The sequence below is a fragment of the Anoplolepis gracilipes genome, chromosome 2 (genome assembly GCF_047496725.1).
Source record: "Anoplolepis gracilipes chromosome 2, ASM4749672v1, whole genome shotgun sequence".
Taxonomy (NCBI): Eukaryota; Metazoa; Arthropoda; class Insecta; order Hymenoptera; family Formicidae; genus Anoplolepis; species Anoplolepis gracilipes.
Window position 1 is genome coordinate 581686 of NC_132971.1, and position 18377 is coordinate 600062.

The 18377-nt window shown below is 28.4% G+C and overlaps 3 protein-coding genes across 8 annotated transcripts in view; 2 read left to right on the forward strand and 1 right to left on the reverse strand.

Moving 5' to 3' along the window:
• LOC140676129 (uncharacterized) overlaps positions 1 to 18377 on the forward strand; it is a 42447-nt gene that overhangs the window by 17244 nt on the left and 6826 nt on the right. The gene's annotated exons all lie outside the window — the stretch shown is intronic.
• LOC140676130 (four and a half LIM domains protein 2-like) overlaps positions 1 to 18377 on the forward strand; it is a 77159-nt gene that overhangs the window by 853 nt on the left and 57929 nt on the right. The window contains exon 1 of one of the 2 annotated variants that reach the window (XM_072910854.1): positions 12691 to 12794. The exons of the other annotated variant lie outside the window; for it this stretch is intronic. Coding sequence (XP_072766955.1) covers positions 12706 to 12794 — 89 coding nt within the window. The 5' untranslated portion in view covers positions 12691 to 12705. Of the gene's footprint in view, positions 1 to 12690; positions 12795 to 18377 lie in introns of those variants that run through there. 2 annotated transcript variants of the gene reach the window in all.
• LOC140676133 (uncharacterized) lies at positions 14407 to 18357 on the reverse strand. 5 transcript variants are annotated; one of them, XM_072910867.1, is made up of 4 exons: positions 17791 to 18357; positions 17630 to 17702; positions 17018 to 17542; positions 14407 to 15891 (listed from the first exon to the last, which is right to left on the reverse strand). In XM_072910867.1, exons 1-3 carry the CDS (start codon positions 17805 to 17807, stop codon positions 17018 to 17020), a joined length of 615 nt encoding a protein of 204 aa, XP_072766968.1. In that variant the 5' UTR covers positions 17808 to 18357; the 3' UTR covers positions 14407 to 15891. The 5 variants fall into 5 exon arrangements, with proteins under 5 accessions (XP_072766968.1, XP_072766966.1, XP_072766965.1 ...); XM_072910865.1 differs by having other exon boundaries at positions 17018 to 17702; positions 17791 to 18355; XM_072910864.1 differs by having other exon boundaries at positions 17630 to 18344.

The window sequence follows — 18377 nt, forward strand, 5'->3', positions numbered from 1 at the left end:
GCAATGTGCAATCCGCTGTTTAAATGATATACTTTAAAGAAAAATGTCTCTCTCTCTCTCTCTCTCTCTCTCTCTCTCTCTCTCTCTTTCTCTGAATTTTATCAATTTAAGTTAATTTAAATATTGTATGCACTCAGTGTATACAATACATTCAATGTGTAGTATACTTTAATATTAAAAAATTCTTTTAGGAATGACAAGACTTAAAAAAATATGAAAACTAAAGATAACTAAATACAAATACAAATAAAACAATTGAAAAACAAAGAAAAAATTATAGGGTGTTTAATAAATGATGATATAACGTTGATAATTGAGTGCGTACTGTTGTCTGCCAACTGTAAGATGCTCTCATTATATACAAGCTTAGAATTTATTGATATGATATTACATAACTGATATTACAGAACTGATATTACGTAAAGCATTAGTTTTTGCAAATATATCAATATATTTTTGTCATTGTAAATTTATAGTAGTGTATAAGAATTCATATTCTACGAAATAAGTTTTTCTTGAAAATTATGCACACAATCAAACAGAAGATATTCTATTTTTTTACTTGTGTTCTCACTAGGAATTTCTTCCCAGCCAATTGTATAAGAGCTTTTAACTGAACAATCTGTATATAAAATTTGTGAAAACAGATAAAACTATTAAAAATCCGAAAGAAAAAAATTATTTAGCATTGAACAAACTACTTGAAAAGACTGTTCCAGGCTCTTTCATCTTCGCTTGGGTCCTTTCTCGCGTGTGTTACTATTGTATAACACGCCTCGCCGAGCAATCTTTGAATCCGCTATTATCTACGTTAACTCAACCGTGTACCGTTAAAATCCATTTACTCGCATGCCTGTTCCATTCGGGAAATGTGCGGATTCAATGCGCTTTTATGTCAGCGAACTTTTATTATGCGAATCCCAAGCGGATTAATTAAAGAGAGAGGAGAGAGAAATTTAATGGAATTTTTGCTATTTTTTTCAACATGTTTTTTTCAAATTAATTTTCGTTTCTAAAATTGACAACATATCCTAAGATTCTTTTCTATATATTGCATGTTGATTGCATTAAATTTTTAATTTAAATACAAAACAATTGTAGAAAAATTACAAGGCAATGTTTCTCGTTGAATTAATTAATTTTTATTGTTCAAAAGTTTTCATAAAACAATTAAATTAATTTAATATTAAAACATTTTTTTTTTTAATTTAAATGTGCTTATGCTTGTTGTTTATGATGAAAAAAAATTTTATTAATTTTGTTCGTGTGTTGTAATGGCAAAATCTTGAAATTGCCATGTTTTCTGTGCTTTTACAAATATTGCGTACATTTTGAGATAGGAATAAATTTGCATCCATCTACTTTACTTTGCTTTCGTCAATATTGTATATACAATTTTTAAGCGTGAAATAATATTGAGATCCCCCCATAACGAGCAGTGGGATGCAGACGGAGGTTTTTTGCGTTCCGCACGATTTAAAAGGCGAGAGAGCATCTCTCGTTTGGCGCACATGTGTGCGTCTCTCTCGACCCTCTCGTGCTATTCTTAAATCCGGCCACCTATCGCGTTTTTAAACGCACTAAACGTTGATTTACGATACCTCACCTTCTCTTCCGAAGGCACGATAAAAGACTATTCTCGGTCTTGGGCCAATAACGACGTCTCTGCACTCTTCGCCAAAACTTACGGTTAAGTGCGGTGAAGGTTGATTTGTATTCCCATCTCATTGTCAGATCTAAGAAACACAACTTACAGCTGCATATACTGTACACTGAATATGGTTGTAATGGGAAATACGACATAAGAGCAATACAAACGTTATAAACTCTTACGTATAACTTTTACTGATAGCGTTTCAAGTATGACACACATCATGAAATCAGAAATGAAATATATTTCATAATTAACTATTATTATATTATTGAAATAAATTAGTAAGAGAGGGGAGGAAAAGACGTTTGATATAATGCAGAGAGATTTTTCACAAATAATTTGTCAATTATTCAATCATTTTTCTACAAATTTGCAGATTTATCGCGACGTTTGCGATTATCTCAAGAAACGAGTGGCAATGCTACTGTCTAACAATAAGTAATAATTGCACGCTGGAATTATTACGCGGCGGTCACACGCGCAGGTGTGCTGTGTGGTGCGTGTGGGTCTCGGATACCGTTCACCCACGCGACGTATAGTGAGATCACCTTTATACTTTAACTCCTTAGTCATGGCCGCGACGGTCTGTCGTATCGTCGAGCAAAAAAGAATGCTTTTGCGAAATGGATTCGCAGGATTTACCTACGAAAATGTACTCCTACGCATTCTGACGTCACACTTTCGTGTGATCGTCGTATCTCTGAAAGATTATATACAATGTTACGCGCACAATTACATATAGATTATCCTTCAAGATTCGAATTAGATTGAAACGTTAAATTTTATTTTGTTGCAAAATAACTGTGTCAACCTCACAATAAGAGATATACAACTAGGCAAAAAAAATTATTTTAAAAAAATTTTATTATTTTACATACATAAATCGTTGTGTATGAGATATTTAGCGTTCGTAAATTTGTAATTTATTTAAAGTAAATGGAAATTATGTATCATAAAATTAATATGTATAAAAATGTTATATTGAGTTATGACTAATACACAACGGGACATAAGAGAAGATTTTTCATGCATTTTCTTACACATTCCTCATTCGAAAAAGAATTATTAACAATCGTAATTTTTGGCCTCTAATCGCGCATATTTCATTTATCATCGAAAATGTCGGAGATGAGTTTTATAAGAGCTGAATCTGACAAGGAATACGTGTTGCTGCCGGCGTACGTGCCAGATTGACAAATTATTCCGATTCGGTCACTTTAGATTTGTGTTCACACGCACGTACGTTGTCATCGTGTAAGACATTTTAATTTGAGGACATCAACGCGGAACGTGACACGCAATGGACGAATCACGAAAAAGTTGTTGACCCTATGTGTTTAGATATCTTTCTTCTTTTGCTCCTGTAATAATTAATAACATAGACATAAAAATGTCGCGCATTCTCGTTTGTTTTTCAAGAAATTACAAAAATTGAATAGGTATCATAACATTAATTGCTTTTAAGATTGGTATCTACATATATTAATATTAATTCAAGAATTCGATAGCGATTAAAAGTATCATCGTCGAGAATTTATAGGCAATCTGGGCGCGGTCGGTTTATAATTCCATAAGCCAGTTCTTAGCCCGTGTAATTTGAGAGCTTCAAAGGGAAAGGGTATAGGCAGCGACATTTCTGGTAAATATCGTGTTCACCATATTACTGGCCGCTGCTGTAGAAAAGGGCTTGAGTCGTTTAACGATGAAATCGTAAGCATTTGCCAAACAAACAGAAACGCGAGAGACCTTTCCAAGGCTCGCGCGGTATTTTCGCGCCACCCAAGAAATATGTTCTTTCATCTCTTTCGAATATTCGTGCCCGCGAATCGTTCATCAACAGAGAACGATTCATTCCTCTCGCTGTTACCGCATTTATCGAAATAAATAATGTGTATTTTTCCGCGTATGAAAAGCCAGCAAAGGAATGTATGTACTCACGAAAACTTGTTAACTAGCCGCAAGTTCAGATGCAACGTCTATAACACTCGTGAGACTCGCGTGTCGTAGAATCAGAGCTAAATATTCTCGACCTAATTCAGCAATTTAGACGAAAACTATGCAAGATGTAACTAGACTTTATGATATTTACATTCGCAGAATATATACTCTGATCGATTTTTAAAACTAACTTCTCAAAATGATCATGTATTTCATAAACTAAATTTCGTGCAAATAAGATCTTATGTTTTTTTTTTTTTAATTAAAACTAAATTTTTTATATTTCTATTTAAATTTTACACATGTAACACTTTAAATTATTCTATTTAACTATAAAAACGAAGGAGTCATTAACGAAAAAGTAAAGAACGTGCAATTTCTGAGCGTATTTTTTATTACCAGTTTTATAAGATTGACGATTTTAATTAAATTCCATCTTACGCTTGTGTATCTTTAAGAAGTCGCGAAAAATTGTGAAAATTTGTGCAATCCATGACACACTTGATAAAAAATTAACGTTGATAAACGATATTATCGCTTATCAATCGCTTTGCGAAAAAAATCGCGCAGTACGTACCGTTACGGCATCGAGAGCCCGTTTATCAATCGTTTGACGATATAATCAGCCGGTCGCTTGCGCGCGATTCCCGAGAAACTATTTCTGGAGATCATGGGCACGACGAGCCTGCTCATTTATTGCGCCTAATGCTCGGCGTTAATAGTCTCGTCACGAATACCGACTGCGCTGCGCGTCGTGTAATAGAGACATAATCGACTTAACTTTACGCTCGGCTTGCTCGCTCGATCGCCTCTTAATATCACGATCCGAAATAATCGCCGCGGATCTTTGATCCCCGCGCGCGATTATATATTTACGATTTTCCTCACGACCGTTCCTGCCGGCGAAATTGCATCGTATATCGAATTTAGATTGTGGCACACGCGCGCGTCATGCGCAAAATAGTCTCGCCGAATGGCAACTTCGAGATTTGAAATAAACAGAATCATTTCTTAACTTTCGAACAATGCCCGAGAAATATGGATAGATATATTGGACGCGGTTTCAAGGACGACGACGGCAACTTTGGCAACGATTTCCATGTTGCTTCAAACAATGGTAGTCCGTAGATGATATAGTAGAATGGAAAAAAATTATAATTGAACTTTTTTCTTTGGAATATTCTTTACAAGTATACGTGGCTTTGAAAGTTAAATATCGAGATTCTAAAAATAAACACAATCTAATATCACTTTCTAAAACTGCATTTTTTTCGCAACTATTTATTTAATGATACCTATACGCATGTATAACGCACATATTTTAATAAAAAAAAATATAAAAAATGAATTTTGCGAGAAAATATATAAATATTATCGACGTTACGTCAAGCCATCAAATTCAATATTGCAAACAAAATATTGATTTTCTTTTCCTCTGTCCTTAGAGTCTTTTCTTACATATTCTAAGAATGTCAAGTTTTATACGCAGCGGCCTCGCGTACGTAAAACCGTTTGACATGACGATTTATTTATTCTGTTTTACGATGAGTCTATATATTATGTATATATATATATATATATATATATATATATATATAAACAGATATAATAAATAAAAATTATTTTATATTTTATTTTTCAAGTCTTGCAAAAAGCTTGAAACTCTTTTATACTTAAAAATATACTATTAATATTTAATCATTGAGCAGTTGTTAAAGTATTCATATTAAAATTATAGTAAAAATTTTAACTTGACCAATTAAAATATATTTATTTTCCTCAACATATATAAAAAATATTAAAAACAATAATCTGAATTTAATGTATTTTAAAGTTAGTTTTTCTCTAGCACAATCCATGTACAAGTGACACAATTAGCGATACATTGAGTAATTAATTAAGCATTGTTCACAATAAGTATTGGACTAAATTATTACATAGTATTAATTTATTATTGATTTCTTGTTATAAATAATAAAAAACCATTATATATCACATCATTATTATCGAAATCATATCTTTGGGTTCTTTATAAATAAACTTAAGAAATTTAATGCTACCAATGTAGTAATTATGCGTTTACATAACTTAAAAGCCTTGAAGATGCAAAAAATACCATATCTTTTTAACAATTTCGGTTTAATGTTACAAAATTTACATACATATATTAATTAATATATACTATGTATTAAAATATGTATGTAAATATGTATGTACAATTTTCTAACGCTTATAGTGCATAGGTTATTTTATTGCTTTTAAATTATTTATTTACTACCAAATATATTTATTATTCAAAGTATGATTTACTGTATTTTAATTCATTCATAACTCAAAAGACAAAACGCAAAATTACATAAAACATGCCCGCGAAAATTTTTTTATATTGGTAACATTGACATAATACATATTTTTTAGTTTTTAAATAAATAAATATTAGAAGAATTTATCGAAACGGTACGAAATTTTTGTAAAATGCAAAATATAAAAGCAAAGTTTATAAAAAATCTTGTTCTTCAAATTACTTTTATATTTTTAGTTAAAATAACGAACAATTCGCATAGGCTCTAACGAGTCAAAGAGAAATATATATAATAAAAGGTAAAATATCAGAGCCAATCAGCAGATTAAATATTATCATAAATGCGATCGAATATAATTTAAAATTAAAAAACAAATCAAATTACAATATCAGACTTTCGAGCCTTCTTTTTATGATCATTTTAGTGGTAAACAAAATAATTGAAACGTTACTAATTATGTTATGTTAATATCATGTTGGTCAAAAAAAGAAAACTGACATCTTTAATTTTATACCTTTTGACCTTTATTTTTACTTTCACGTTAATAATAAAGGTCATAAGGCATAAATAAAAATATTACTAATAAATAACGATAAAACGGTTATTTTAAAGTAACAAAAAAGAAAAATAAATGTTTTAGATATATATAAAGAACAATGCATAAAAATTAATTAATCATCAAGCATAAAAAATATAGTAAAACTTGAACGATAAAGTTGTAAACGCACTTTCGCAGCAAAAATGATGAATACAATAATGTGATGTTCATCCTTCGCAGCAAAATTATCATAATAAATGAATTGGATAATTCGAAATAAATAAATTGGCCAGTGTGCATCAATCTTAAATCATGACAGATGACCAAATCACGTCCAAACCATGTCCAAATTTCAAACAGTAACATCATTTTAACGCCTGGAATGTCACTGTAAATAAAAGAGTAGAGAGCGTGTCAAGGACAGATTGATTTTGAATTTTTTTAGTTTTTCGCTATGTGAAATAAATACAATTTGTAATATATGTATATCTAATTTAATCTTTAATTTTTACTTAATAAAAATATTTTAATATGAAAATCTCTTTATTTTTCATTATATTTAATATTACATTTAATACCCATCCAAATTCGAAAAATATCTTTCTTCGTGTATTTATTTCATGATACATATTATATATATATGACATATATGATGTATTTATTTATTATTATATTCATGTATTCATGTATTAAAATTTTTTGTTTATTATAAAAAAATATTTTAAAACAATTTATGTACTAGAGATCAATATTAAAAATCTAATAAGCAGATTTTAAAAAGAAATACAAACAAATCAAGAACATCTTAGATTGTCATTTACGTTTAAAAATATGTTTTTCTGATAATGATAAAACTTATAATAATTTAACATCTCATGACACATAAAATGTTAAATAAAATACATAAGATATTTGAAAAAAAAAATCATTTTTGAATATACTGAAATGTATATCAGCTTTCTCAAAATATGAGTTACAATTATTTTATTTATGTAAAATTAAATATTATATAATACAGGAACCAAAGGCTAATTTTTATTTTAACTCACAAATTATATAAAAGGCTAAAGATGTTTGCGCAAAATGTTTAATTCATGAATTTCAAAATGTATTATATTTATTAATTTTTGACAAAGCTGATTTGGCCAGTTTCTTTTTAATATGTTTCAAAAGTTTATCTAGATTTATTTAAAATCGTGTTTCTTAGCACATATATATATAGAGACTATTTTAAATTTCAAACAATCAGTTATAAAAATTAATTGTATTAAAATATGTTATTTATATTAATTAAACTTATATTTAAAAATTACTTGCAAATAGAAAAAACTATTTTTTATCATTGATGGCAACAGTTAACAAAAGAACAGCAAAAAAAAAGATTCTGAATGTGTAAAAGCTTTTTAATATCTATGTATAAAATATTCACACTTTGTCAAAGTTAAACAGATCAGGTTAATAACATAATAAAAATTTAGATATTATTAATTAAATTAATAATTTGACAAACTTACTCAACAGTTTTCCTCTATTATATTTTCTTCCATAGCGGTCTCTTCCTGTTGTAATTTTTCAAGACCGCTATTCTGCGGATCTTCCGGTATTTTTTTAGAAGCGGTGTTTTCCTCTATTACATTTTCTTCTCTTCTACGTTTCTTAGTAACTGCCTCTTCCTGTTGTAATCTTTCAGGACCGCTGTTCTGCGGATCTTCCGGTATTTCTTTAGAAGTGGTTTTTTCCTCTATTACATTTTTATCCAATGTCTGAGTAACAACACTTGTTGACGGATTATTCTCTTCTATAGGAACATCTCTAGTAAAGTTACTCCACCTTTTACGATAAATTGATGTAAGTTTTTTAACCCCGTAGTTTGTCCATTCATCACACATAACTTTGATACAATCTCCAATGTTGGAAGGATTTGGGAATTCACGGGTTCGAAGTTTGGATCTAAAGTCATTTAATAATTGTTGATGTAATGGTGCAAGGTCTGATTTTTCTGGAAAAAACCTTGTCTCGAAATCCGTATCCGTAATATTCTTTAACAAAGTAAATTCTATGTCATTTTCAAGAAGTAACATCACTTTTGTATTGTTTATATTTTTTTCTCTCTGATGGTTTCTTACATGTTTCATAAAGTAGTTTTTATACCAGTTTTCATAAATTTCTTGTTGCTTTGCCAATACGTTTGTTTCTTTCATAGGAATAAATGCGCATTGAGAGTTTGCATATTCTTTAATTTCTTCATTATTATAGAGAAAAATAAAAAAAGATAGTTTCTTACTATTTGTAGCATTTATACACAATACAGCATTTATTTCGTCGTTTTTAAACTTTTCTATGTTAGCTATGTTATCTAAGTTTTTCCCAAGTACCGATTGCCATGTCCACCTTCCTATAGCCATGTTATAAACATTATCATATATAATATTTTTCTCATTCAATCGTTTTTTGACTTTTTGAATAAAATCTACTTCAGCGGAAGTAAGAGGTTTGTTGGTCCGAACATCGGTAGGATTAGCCATGGAAATACTGCTGTTTCTTTGTTGAATCGAAAGAGATGTTGCTTACTGATGTACTTAATTAATATATTACAATATATAAAACACAGTTACTTTATAAATTAAAAATTATATGAATAATTACTTTCACAATTATTTTTTGGAAACAACTTCACATATATATTACTGATTTCAATGATACTTTGAAAACTGTTGTCACGCGATGTGAGCTCTTGAAATATTGAAATTATACTAAGGACTGAGCTGTTCTTACAGTTGGTTTGCCCTTGTGAAGAACTTTTCCAAATAAATACGGACAAAAATATTATTAAAGTTGTGTATCGACTGTTGACTCACCGACGACAGTATTGCCTTATGTTTATTATTTATGCGTACAGTAACATTGGCTGGAATATTTATATTACTTATAATTTACAAAACAACAAAGTTAAAAAAGAAAAGAATGATAAAGCGGTGTGTCAAGAAATACATTATTCTACAATCAATCTTGTTAATTTTTCCATCTATTATTTTTAATACATGGGAATTTATATAAATAAAGTCCAGACCGATACATTTTTTGTCAAAATATATGCAATTTTTGAAGTTGTTGAATTTTATTAATAGCATATATTTTTCCATCTATTATTTTTAATACATGGGAATTTATATAAATAAAGCCCAGACCGATATATTCTTTGTCAAAATATATGCAATGTTTGCAATTGTTGAATTTTATTAATAACATAGTAATATAATAGTTGAATTTTTTTAATAATATATTATTTGTTATACTAATGTACGCAATTTTCTAACTTTTAATACAAAGTATCAAGTAATGTCTGTGTCTCATCGTTAAAAAAAAATTGGAAAGCGGCAAAGATGACGCATTTGAAGTTCAACTAAAAGCTTTCAACAAAATTATAGCATTTTGCAAGCTATAACAAAAGAATTAATTTTTTTGGTACATTATTTTTTACAACTTTTTTAATTCTTTTAGGACCAATGAGAATAAAAATTGACATATCATAATTAATAATAATATCATAATTTATTCTGATAATTCTCTATTCGATAGTATCTATAAGTCTTACTCTTTATTTCAGTTGTAATCATTGTATGTGTTATATTATACAATTTATTTTTTCCGCAACTATTTATTTAATGACACCTATGTGCATGTATAATACACATTTTTTAATAAAAAAAAAATAAAAAATAAATTTTGCGAGAAAATATATAAAAATTATCGACATTACGTCAAGCCATCAAATTCAATATTGCAAACAAAATATTGATATTCTCTTCCTGTGTCCTTAGATTCTTTTCTTACATATTCTAAGAATGTCAAATTTTATACAATTATAAAATTAAATACATGTATACTCGCGCAAAATGACAAGAATACGTTGACCTCGCCGATCACACGATTATTTCGAGGCCTCGCCGTTACTTGCTTCGATACAAAGTGCACCTTTTCACTGTATCGCATTATATACTTCATCGTGTAGACACGCGATACACTGTCTATGCGTGTTTGCCTGGCCAAGTGCATACGCATAATCACGTCGTCGTCGCCCCTCGCTTCGTTGCCATCACACGGGAATGTAATGCGTGGGTGAGTGGAGCATGGAGTTTAGAATTCTCTGTAAAAAAAAAAATGTGTCGTCTTCAGTTTATATATAGTCTTGCTACGTGTTCTTCACTTTAGAAGGAAAATATCATAAAAATTTGTCGTAACACAACTTTATTTCTTTTCACAACGCGCGCATTACTTATATGTTGACCAAATCATTCAGTTCATCTTTGAAACAGCAATAGCGAGTTTTTATGTAATATTAACGAGTTATATCAAGTCTCAAAGAAACATTTTACCGATATTTTTATCTGCAATCTTTATTTGAAATTATTAAGCATTTTGTATGCATGTACAATTTATGACATAGTTACGTTGTCGGAAGTATTTAATAAAACGTGAGTTTCACGGATGTCGTAACCATATAAAAGGCGGAGTAAAAATTTAAAACGACGAAGGATATGAATTGACACTGATAATTTGTCAGTGGAGTGATTAGGACGTGATTGAAAAAAACTTGCATATTGGTTTTAAAATAAACACTTTAACATATAGGTACTTCAGATCTATATTATTCTAATTTATTCAAGTATATTTTGATCTAAATATACTCTGGCTTTTAAAATTTTCTATAAATTTTGTACAATCTGATTTTACGTATTCTGAATTCTGTAAAAATATTGTTGAAGACTTAAATTTCGACTTAATTGACAATTTTTTTGTTATATAATTAGGAATTTTTGTGTCAAATCAGTTAATAAAAATTTTTAATTGAAAATGCGCACGTATATTTTTACGTTTGACGATTAGAATTTCGTAAAAGACATTTATTAAAAGTATGGCAAATATTTAACGACGCATTAAAATCGATGTGTATTAAATAAATATGAAATTATAAGTAACTGATGTAGCTAATATTCTTGACAGACGTCGATAAATTTCTTTTATTATATAAATTGAAAGGCACATATAGGCACGCGCGTGGGTGTCCATTCATTCGCGATAGATATTCGCGCGCATACATATGCCGTCGTGAAAATTTGTAATGCGCAATCCATACACGAACCATGGGCAGGAAACATGTTACTTTGTCGGCTGATACATCGCAAATATTTTTCTTTACAATAATACATCTTGCAGTTGACTTTACATGTTAATCCTTGAATTCTGTAATATATCCAATTTCATGACGGATAAAAATGTATATTTTAATATATATATATATATATATATATATATATATATATATATATTGTTACTTTATTATCATTTATTATAAACTATATTATATATCGCAAGAGTATGTGTATGTATCTTTGATTAATATGTATTAATAATCGATATAATTTGATATATAATATATAAAAATTATATATTTTAAAAGAAAAATTCTACCAAATATTGATTAAATAATAGATTCTCACATATTAACAATAAATAACTAAAATCATGTCTTGAAAAAATTAATAAAAAGAGTGACTAAAAATGAGTGATCGGTCGATGGGCTAAGCAATCGGACACGTGTACGCTTATGTGTCAAGATATAACAAGGTTATTACCGAACAAATCGATAAATCATCGGTGTGAAAGTTTGCTGTCAGCTGGATCAGCTGACATTGACAGCACACTACTATGGCAGTGAATCGTCGCGAATTATCATTTCGGATTTCGAATCTCTCTTTAGTGCGTTGCGCCTTCTTTTCCGGACGTGTGCGTATGTACGTGCGTATGTACGTGCGTACGTACGTTGCTCTTTCTTCTTTATTATCGCTCCTCTCTCTCTCTCTCTCTCTCTCTCTCTCTCTCTGTCGCTCACGTGCAGCTGCTAAATTTAGAGTATGATCGACCAGTCAACGGCCATTTATGCTTATCGGGACAAATAGTCCGGCGATAAAGTCATTCGACAAGCGCTCGAGAACAGGCTGTGAGTCGAAGAGAGACAATGTGAAAGATCGAATCCTCTGGATGAAAGAGGTAACGCCTCTTTACATCTTTAAATTGCTTTTGTGAGAGACATAGTTGCTTCTGAATAGAGAGATCTTATATCTGCTTTTTTTTAAATTCAGGAATTACAATTGTTAGTGTATTGATTTAATCAATTGGCTGACTGCGTGAATCGCTACTTGATCAGTGAACTCGTTCGTGATTTCTCCATATGATCACCACGTGTAAACTACTTGATTGATACATTCAAGATGGGAGCCAAATGGGAGAATTCGAAACACACGAGTGATATTTTCGAGAATAAAGTACATCAGGAGGATGAGATTTGTCACGTCGCACGGTGAGTGTTATTCGAAAACAAAAATAAAAATATTCGATTCTATAAACTTTTATGCTACTGTTAATAAGAAAAAAGCGCAACTTTCCCGGAAATTTTAGTTTACAACAAACTACTTGCACTTTTGTTAGGGTTTTCTTCGTCTCATTTTTTTTATTCTTTATTTTTATGAAGGAAGGAGTATATACATAAGATTTCAAAATAATCACTTGTACATATATATTTCAGTTTAAAATTTAAAAAAAAGCTGTTTTAATTTATTATTATTTTAGTTTTACTTTCTTTCATTTATTTTTATCAATTATTATTCATTATTATTATTTTAGCGTTATAATGTAAAATTCAATGAAAATAAAAAATAAAAACTATTAAATATTTAATAATTGAAAAATAAAATGTTAGAACAAATTATGGTCCATCAGTAAATTTTCATTAAGAAAAAATTGGCTTCAAATTCAAAGGCTTTACGATTTATTAAACATATCTGATATATCTGGTAGATTTGGGACATCTCTTGGATGTAGATAGTTTGCATGAACTATTTAGGTCTGCTTATGTATTTTCGTCGGAATACATTTCGCGGATATTGCCCGAAGGTAATTCGGAAAGCATTTTGGTAGCGGTTATTCTCGGACTCTTGATTTCTACACGTGTCATTACGCACATTCAGTTGCAAAAGGATTTATGTGTATATCTGTCAGCGGGTCGTTTTAAGGTCTCTTCACAAATATATACGTGCTGTAACGTTATACTGCAGCTACATTATAACGTAGTAGCATAAAGTCACAACAGATATTGATCGTAATAATATAATTGTACTACAATTTCTTTCTTCATAAATTAAAATATTTGATAAATATTTGATCAAAATATTCTAAATATTATAAATGATCTAAAATGCGATGTTTACAAATAATGTATAAAGAATGAAAGCTTTATGTATATAAAGAAGACTATAAATATTAAGAAAATATAGCGATTTTAATACATTATTTATATAAAGAATATTGTTTTATCGTAAGAATTTTAAATTATAATTTTTATTCATAAGAATAATATTGATCTTAATTTAATGAAAAGAATATAAGTAAACTTTTTTGTTTCTCCTTGACTTTATATTAAACGAACGCTTTTAACTTGCAAAAAACCGAAGAGATTTGCAAAATAATTTCTTTGTGACAGTCATATGCCGTACATTATATTCGAACTCGCGTGATTCTTGGCATCGCGCCACACTCGTGATAGAGCGCGTGTCTTTACGATCGAGATAAATAAATGCATCGTGCTTGTTGTGACAAACGTACATCATTGTCCGAAATTTTATTTCTAAACCTAGGGACATGGACAATATTTTCCGATGCTACGCAGCGGCCTCACGTACGTAAAACCGTTTGACATGACGATTTATTTATTCTGTTTTACGACGAGTCTATATATTATGTATATATATATATATATATATATATATATAAACAGATATAATAAATAAAAATTATTTTATATTTTATTTTTCAAGTCTTGCAAAAAGCTTGAAACTCTTTTACTTAAAAATATACTATTAATATTTAATCATTGAGCAGTTGTTAAAGTATTCATATTAAAATTATAGTAAAAATTTTAACTTGACCGATTAAAATATATTTATTTTCCTCAACATATATAAAAAATATTAAAAACAATAATCTGAATTTAATGTATTTTAAAGTTAGTTTTTCTCTAGCACAATCCATGTACAAGTGACACAATTAGCGATACATTGAGTAATTAATTAAGCATTGTTCACAATAAGTATTGGACTAAATTATTACATAGTATTAATTTATTATTGATTTCTTGTTATAAATAATAAAAAACCATTATATATCACATCATTATTATCGAAATCATATCTTTGGGTTCTTTATAAATAAACTTAAGAAATTTAATGCTACCAATGTAGTAATTATGCGTTTACATAACTTAAAAGCCTTGAAGATGCAAAAAATACCATATCTTTTTAACAATTTCGGTTTAATGTTACAAAATTTACATACATATATTAATTAATATATACTATGTATTAAAATATGTATGTAAATATGTATGTACAATTTTCTAACGCTTATAGTGCATAGGTTATTTTATTGCTTTTAAATTATTTATTTACTACCAAATATATTTATTATTCAAAGTATGATTTACTGTATTTTAATTCATTCATAACTCAAAAGACAAAACGCAAAATTACATAAAACATGCCCGCGAAAATTTTTTTATATTGGTAACATTGACATAATACATATTTTTTAGTTTTTAAATAAATAAATATTAGAAGAATTTATCGAAACGGTACGAAATTTTTGTAAAATGCAAAATATAAAAGCAAAGTTTATAAAAAATCTTGTTCTTCAAATTACTTTTATATTTTTAGTTAAAATAACGAACAATTCGCATAGGCTCTAACGAGTCAAAGAGAAATATATATAATAAAAGGTAAAATATCAGAGCCAATCAGCAGATTAAATATTATCATAAATGCGATCGAATATAATTTAAAATTAAAAAACAAATCAAATTACAATATCAGACTTTCGAGCCTTCTTTTTATGATCATTTTAGTGGTAAACAAAATAATTGAAACGTTACTAATTATGTTATGTTAATATCATGTTGGTCAAAAAAAGAAAACTGACATCTTTAATTTTATACCTTTTGACCTTTATTTTTACTTTCACGTTAATAATAAAGGTCATAAGGCATAAATAAAAATATTACTAATAAATAACGATAAAACGGTTATTTTAAAGTAACAAAAAAGAAAAATAAATGTTTTAGATATATATAAAGAACAATGCATAAAAATTAATTAATCATCAAGCATAAAAAATATAGTAAAACTTGAACGATAAAGTTGTAAACGCACTTTCGCAGCAAAAATGATGAATACAATAATGTGATGTTCATCCTTCGCAGCAAAATTATCATAATAAATGAATTGGATAATTCGAAATAAATAAATTGGCCAGTGTGCATCAATCTTAAATCATGACAGATGACCAAATCACGTCCAAACCATGTCCAAATTTCAAACAGTAATATCATTTTAACGCCTGGAATGTCACTGTAAATAAAAGAGTAGAGAGCGTGTCAAGGACAGATTGATTTTGAATTTTTTTAGTTTTTCGCTATGTGAAATAAATACAATTTGTAATATATGTATATCTAATTTAATCTTTAATTTTTACTTAATAAAAATATTTTAATATGAAAATCTCTTTATTTTTCATTATATTTAATATTACATTTAATACCCATCCAAATTCGAAAAATATTTTTCTTCGTGTATTTATTTCATGATACATATTATATATATATGACATATATGATGTATTTATTTATTATTATATTCATGTATTCATGTATTAAAATTTTTTGTTTATTATAAAAAAATATTTTAAAACAATTTATGTACTAGAGATCAATATTAAAAATCTAATAAGCAGATTTTAAAAAGAAATACAAACAAATCAAGAACATCTTAGATTGTCATTTACGTTTAAAAATATGTTTTTCTGATAATGATAAAACTTATAATAATTTAACATCTCATGACACATAAAATGTTAAATAAAATACATAAGATATTTGAAAAAAAAAATCCTTTTTGAATATACTGAAATTTATATCAGCTTTCTCAAAATATGAGTTACAATTATTTTATTTATGTAAAATTAAATATTATATAACACAGGAACCAAAGGCTAATTTTTATTTTAACTCACAAATTATATAAAAGGCTAAAGATGTTTGCGCAAAATGTTTAATTCATGAATTTCAAAATGTATTATATTTATTAATTTTTGACAAAGCTGATTTGGCCAGTTTCTTTTTAATATGTTTCAAAAGTTTATCTAGATTTATTTAAAATCGTGTTTCTTAGCACATATATATATAGAGACTATTTTAAATTTCAAACAATCAGTTATAAAAATTAATTGTATTAAAATATGTTATTTATATTAATTAAACTTATATTTAAAAATTACTTGCAAATAGAAAAAACTATTTTTTATCATTGATGGCAACAGTTAACAAAAGAACAGCAAAAAAAAAGATTCTGAATGTGTAAAAGCTTTTTAATATCTATGTATAAAATATTCACACTTCGTCAAAGTTAAACAGATCAGGTTAATAACATAATAAAAATTTAGATATTATTAATTAAATAAATAATTTGACAAACTTACTCAACAGTTTTCCTCTATTATATTTTCTTCCACAGCGGTCTCTTCCTGTTGTAATTTTTCAAGACCGCTATTCTGCGGATCTTCCGGTATTTCTTTAGAAGCGGTGTTTTCCTCTATAACATTTTCTTCTCTTCTACGTTTCTTAGTAGCTGCCTCTTCCTGTTGTAATTTTTCAAGACCGCTGTTCTGCGGATCTTCCGGTATTTCTTTAGAAGTGGTGTTTTCCTCTATTACATTTTTATCCGATGTCTGAGTAACAACACTTGTTGACGGATTATTCTCTTCTATAGGAACATCTCTAGTAAAGTTACTCCACCTTTTACGATAAATTGATGTAAGTTTTTTAACCCTGTAGTTTGTCCATTTATCACACATAACTTTGATACAATCTCCAATGTTGGAAGGATTTGGGAATTCACGGGTTCGAAGTTTGTATCTAAAGTCATTTAATAATTGTTGATGTAATGGTGCAAGGTCTGATTTTTCTGGAAAAAACCTTGTCTCGAAATCCGTATCCGTAATATTCTTTAACAAAGTAAATTCTATGTCATTTTCAAGAAGTAACATCACTTTTGTATTGTTTATATTTTTTTCTCTCTGATGGTTTCTTACATGTGTCATGAAGTAGTTTTTATACCAGCTTTCCAACATTTCTTGTTGCTTTACAAATACGTTTTCTGCTGCCCTAGAAATGAATTCGGTTTGATACGTCGCATATTCTTTAATTTCTTCATTTTCATGTAAAAAAATAAGAAAAGGTAGTTTATTACTACCTGTAGCATTTATACATAATACAACAATTATGTCGTCGTATTTAAACTTTTCTATGTTAGCTATGTTAGCAAAGTTTTCTCCAAGTATCTCTTCCCATGTCCAACAGTTTATAGTCATGTTATAAATATTATCATCTATAATATTTTTCTCTTTCAATCGATTTTTGACTTCTTGAATAAAATCTACTTCAGCGGAAGTAAGAGATTTGTTGGTCTGAACATCGGTAGGATTAGCCATTGAAATACTGCTGTTTCTTTGTTGAATCGAAAAAGATGTTGCTTACTGATGTACTTAATTAATATATTACAATATATAAAACACAGTTACTTTATAAATTAAAAATTATATGAATAATTACTTTCACAATTATTTTTTGGAAATAACTTCACATATATATATATCTGATTTCAATGATGCTTTGAAAACTGTTTTCACGCGATGAGCTCTTGAAATATTGAAATTATACTAAGGACTGAGCTGTTCTTATAGTTGGTTTGCTCTTGTGAAGAACTTTTCCAAATAAATACGGACATAAATATTATTAAAGTTGTGTATCGACTGTTGACTCACTGACGACAGTATTGCC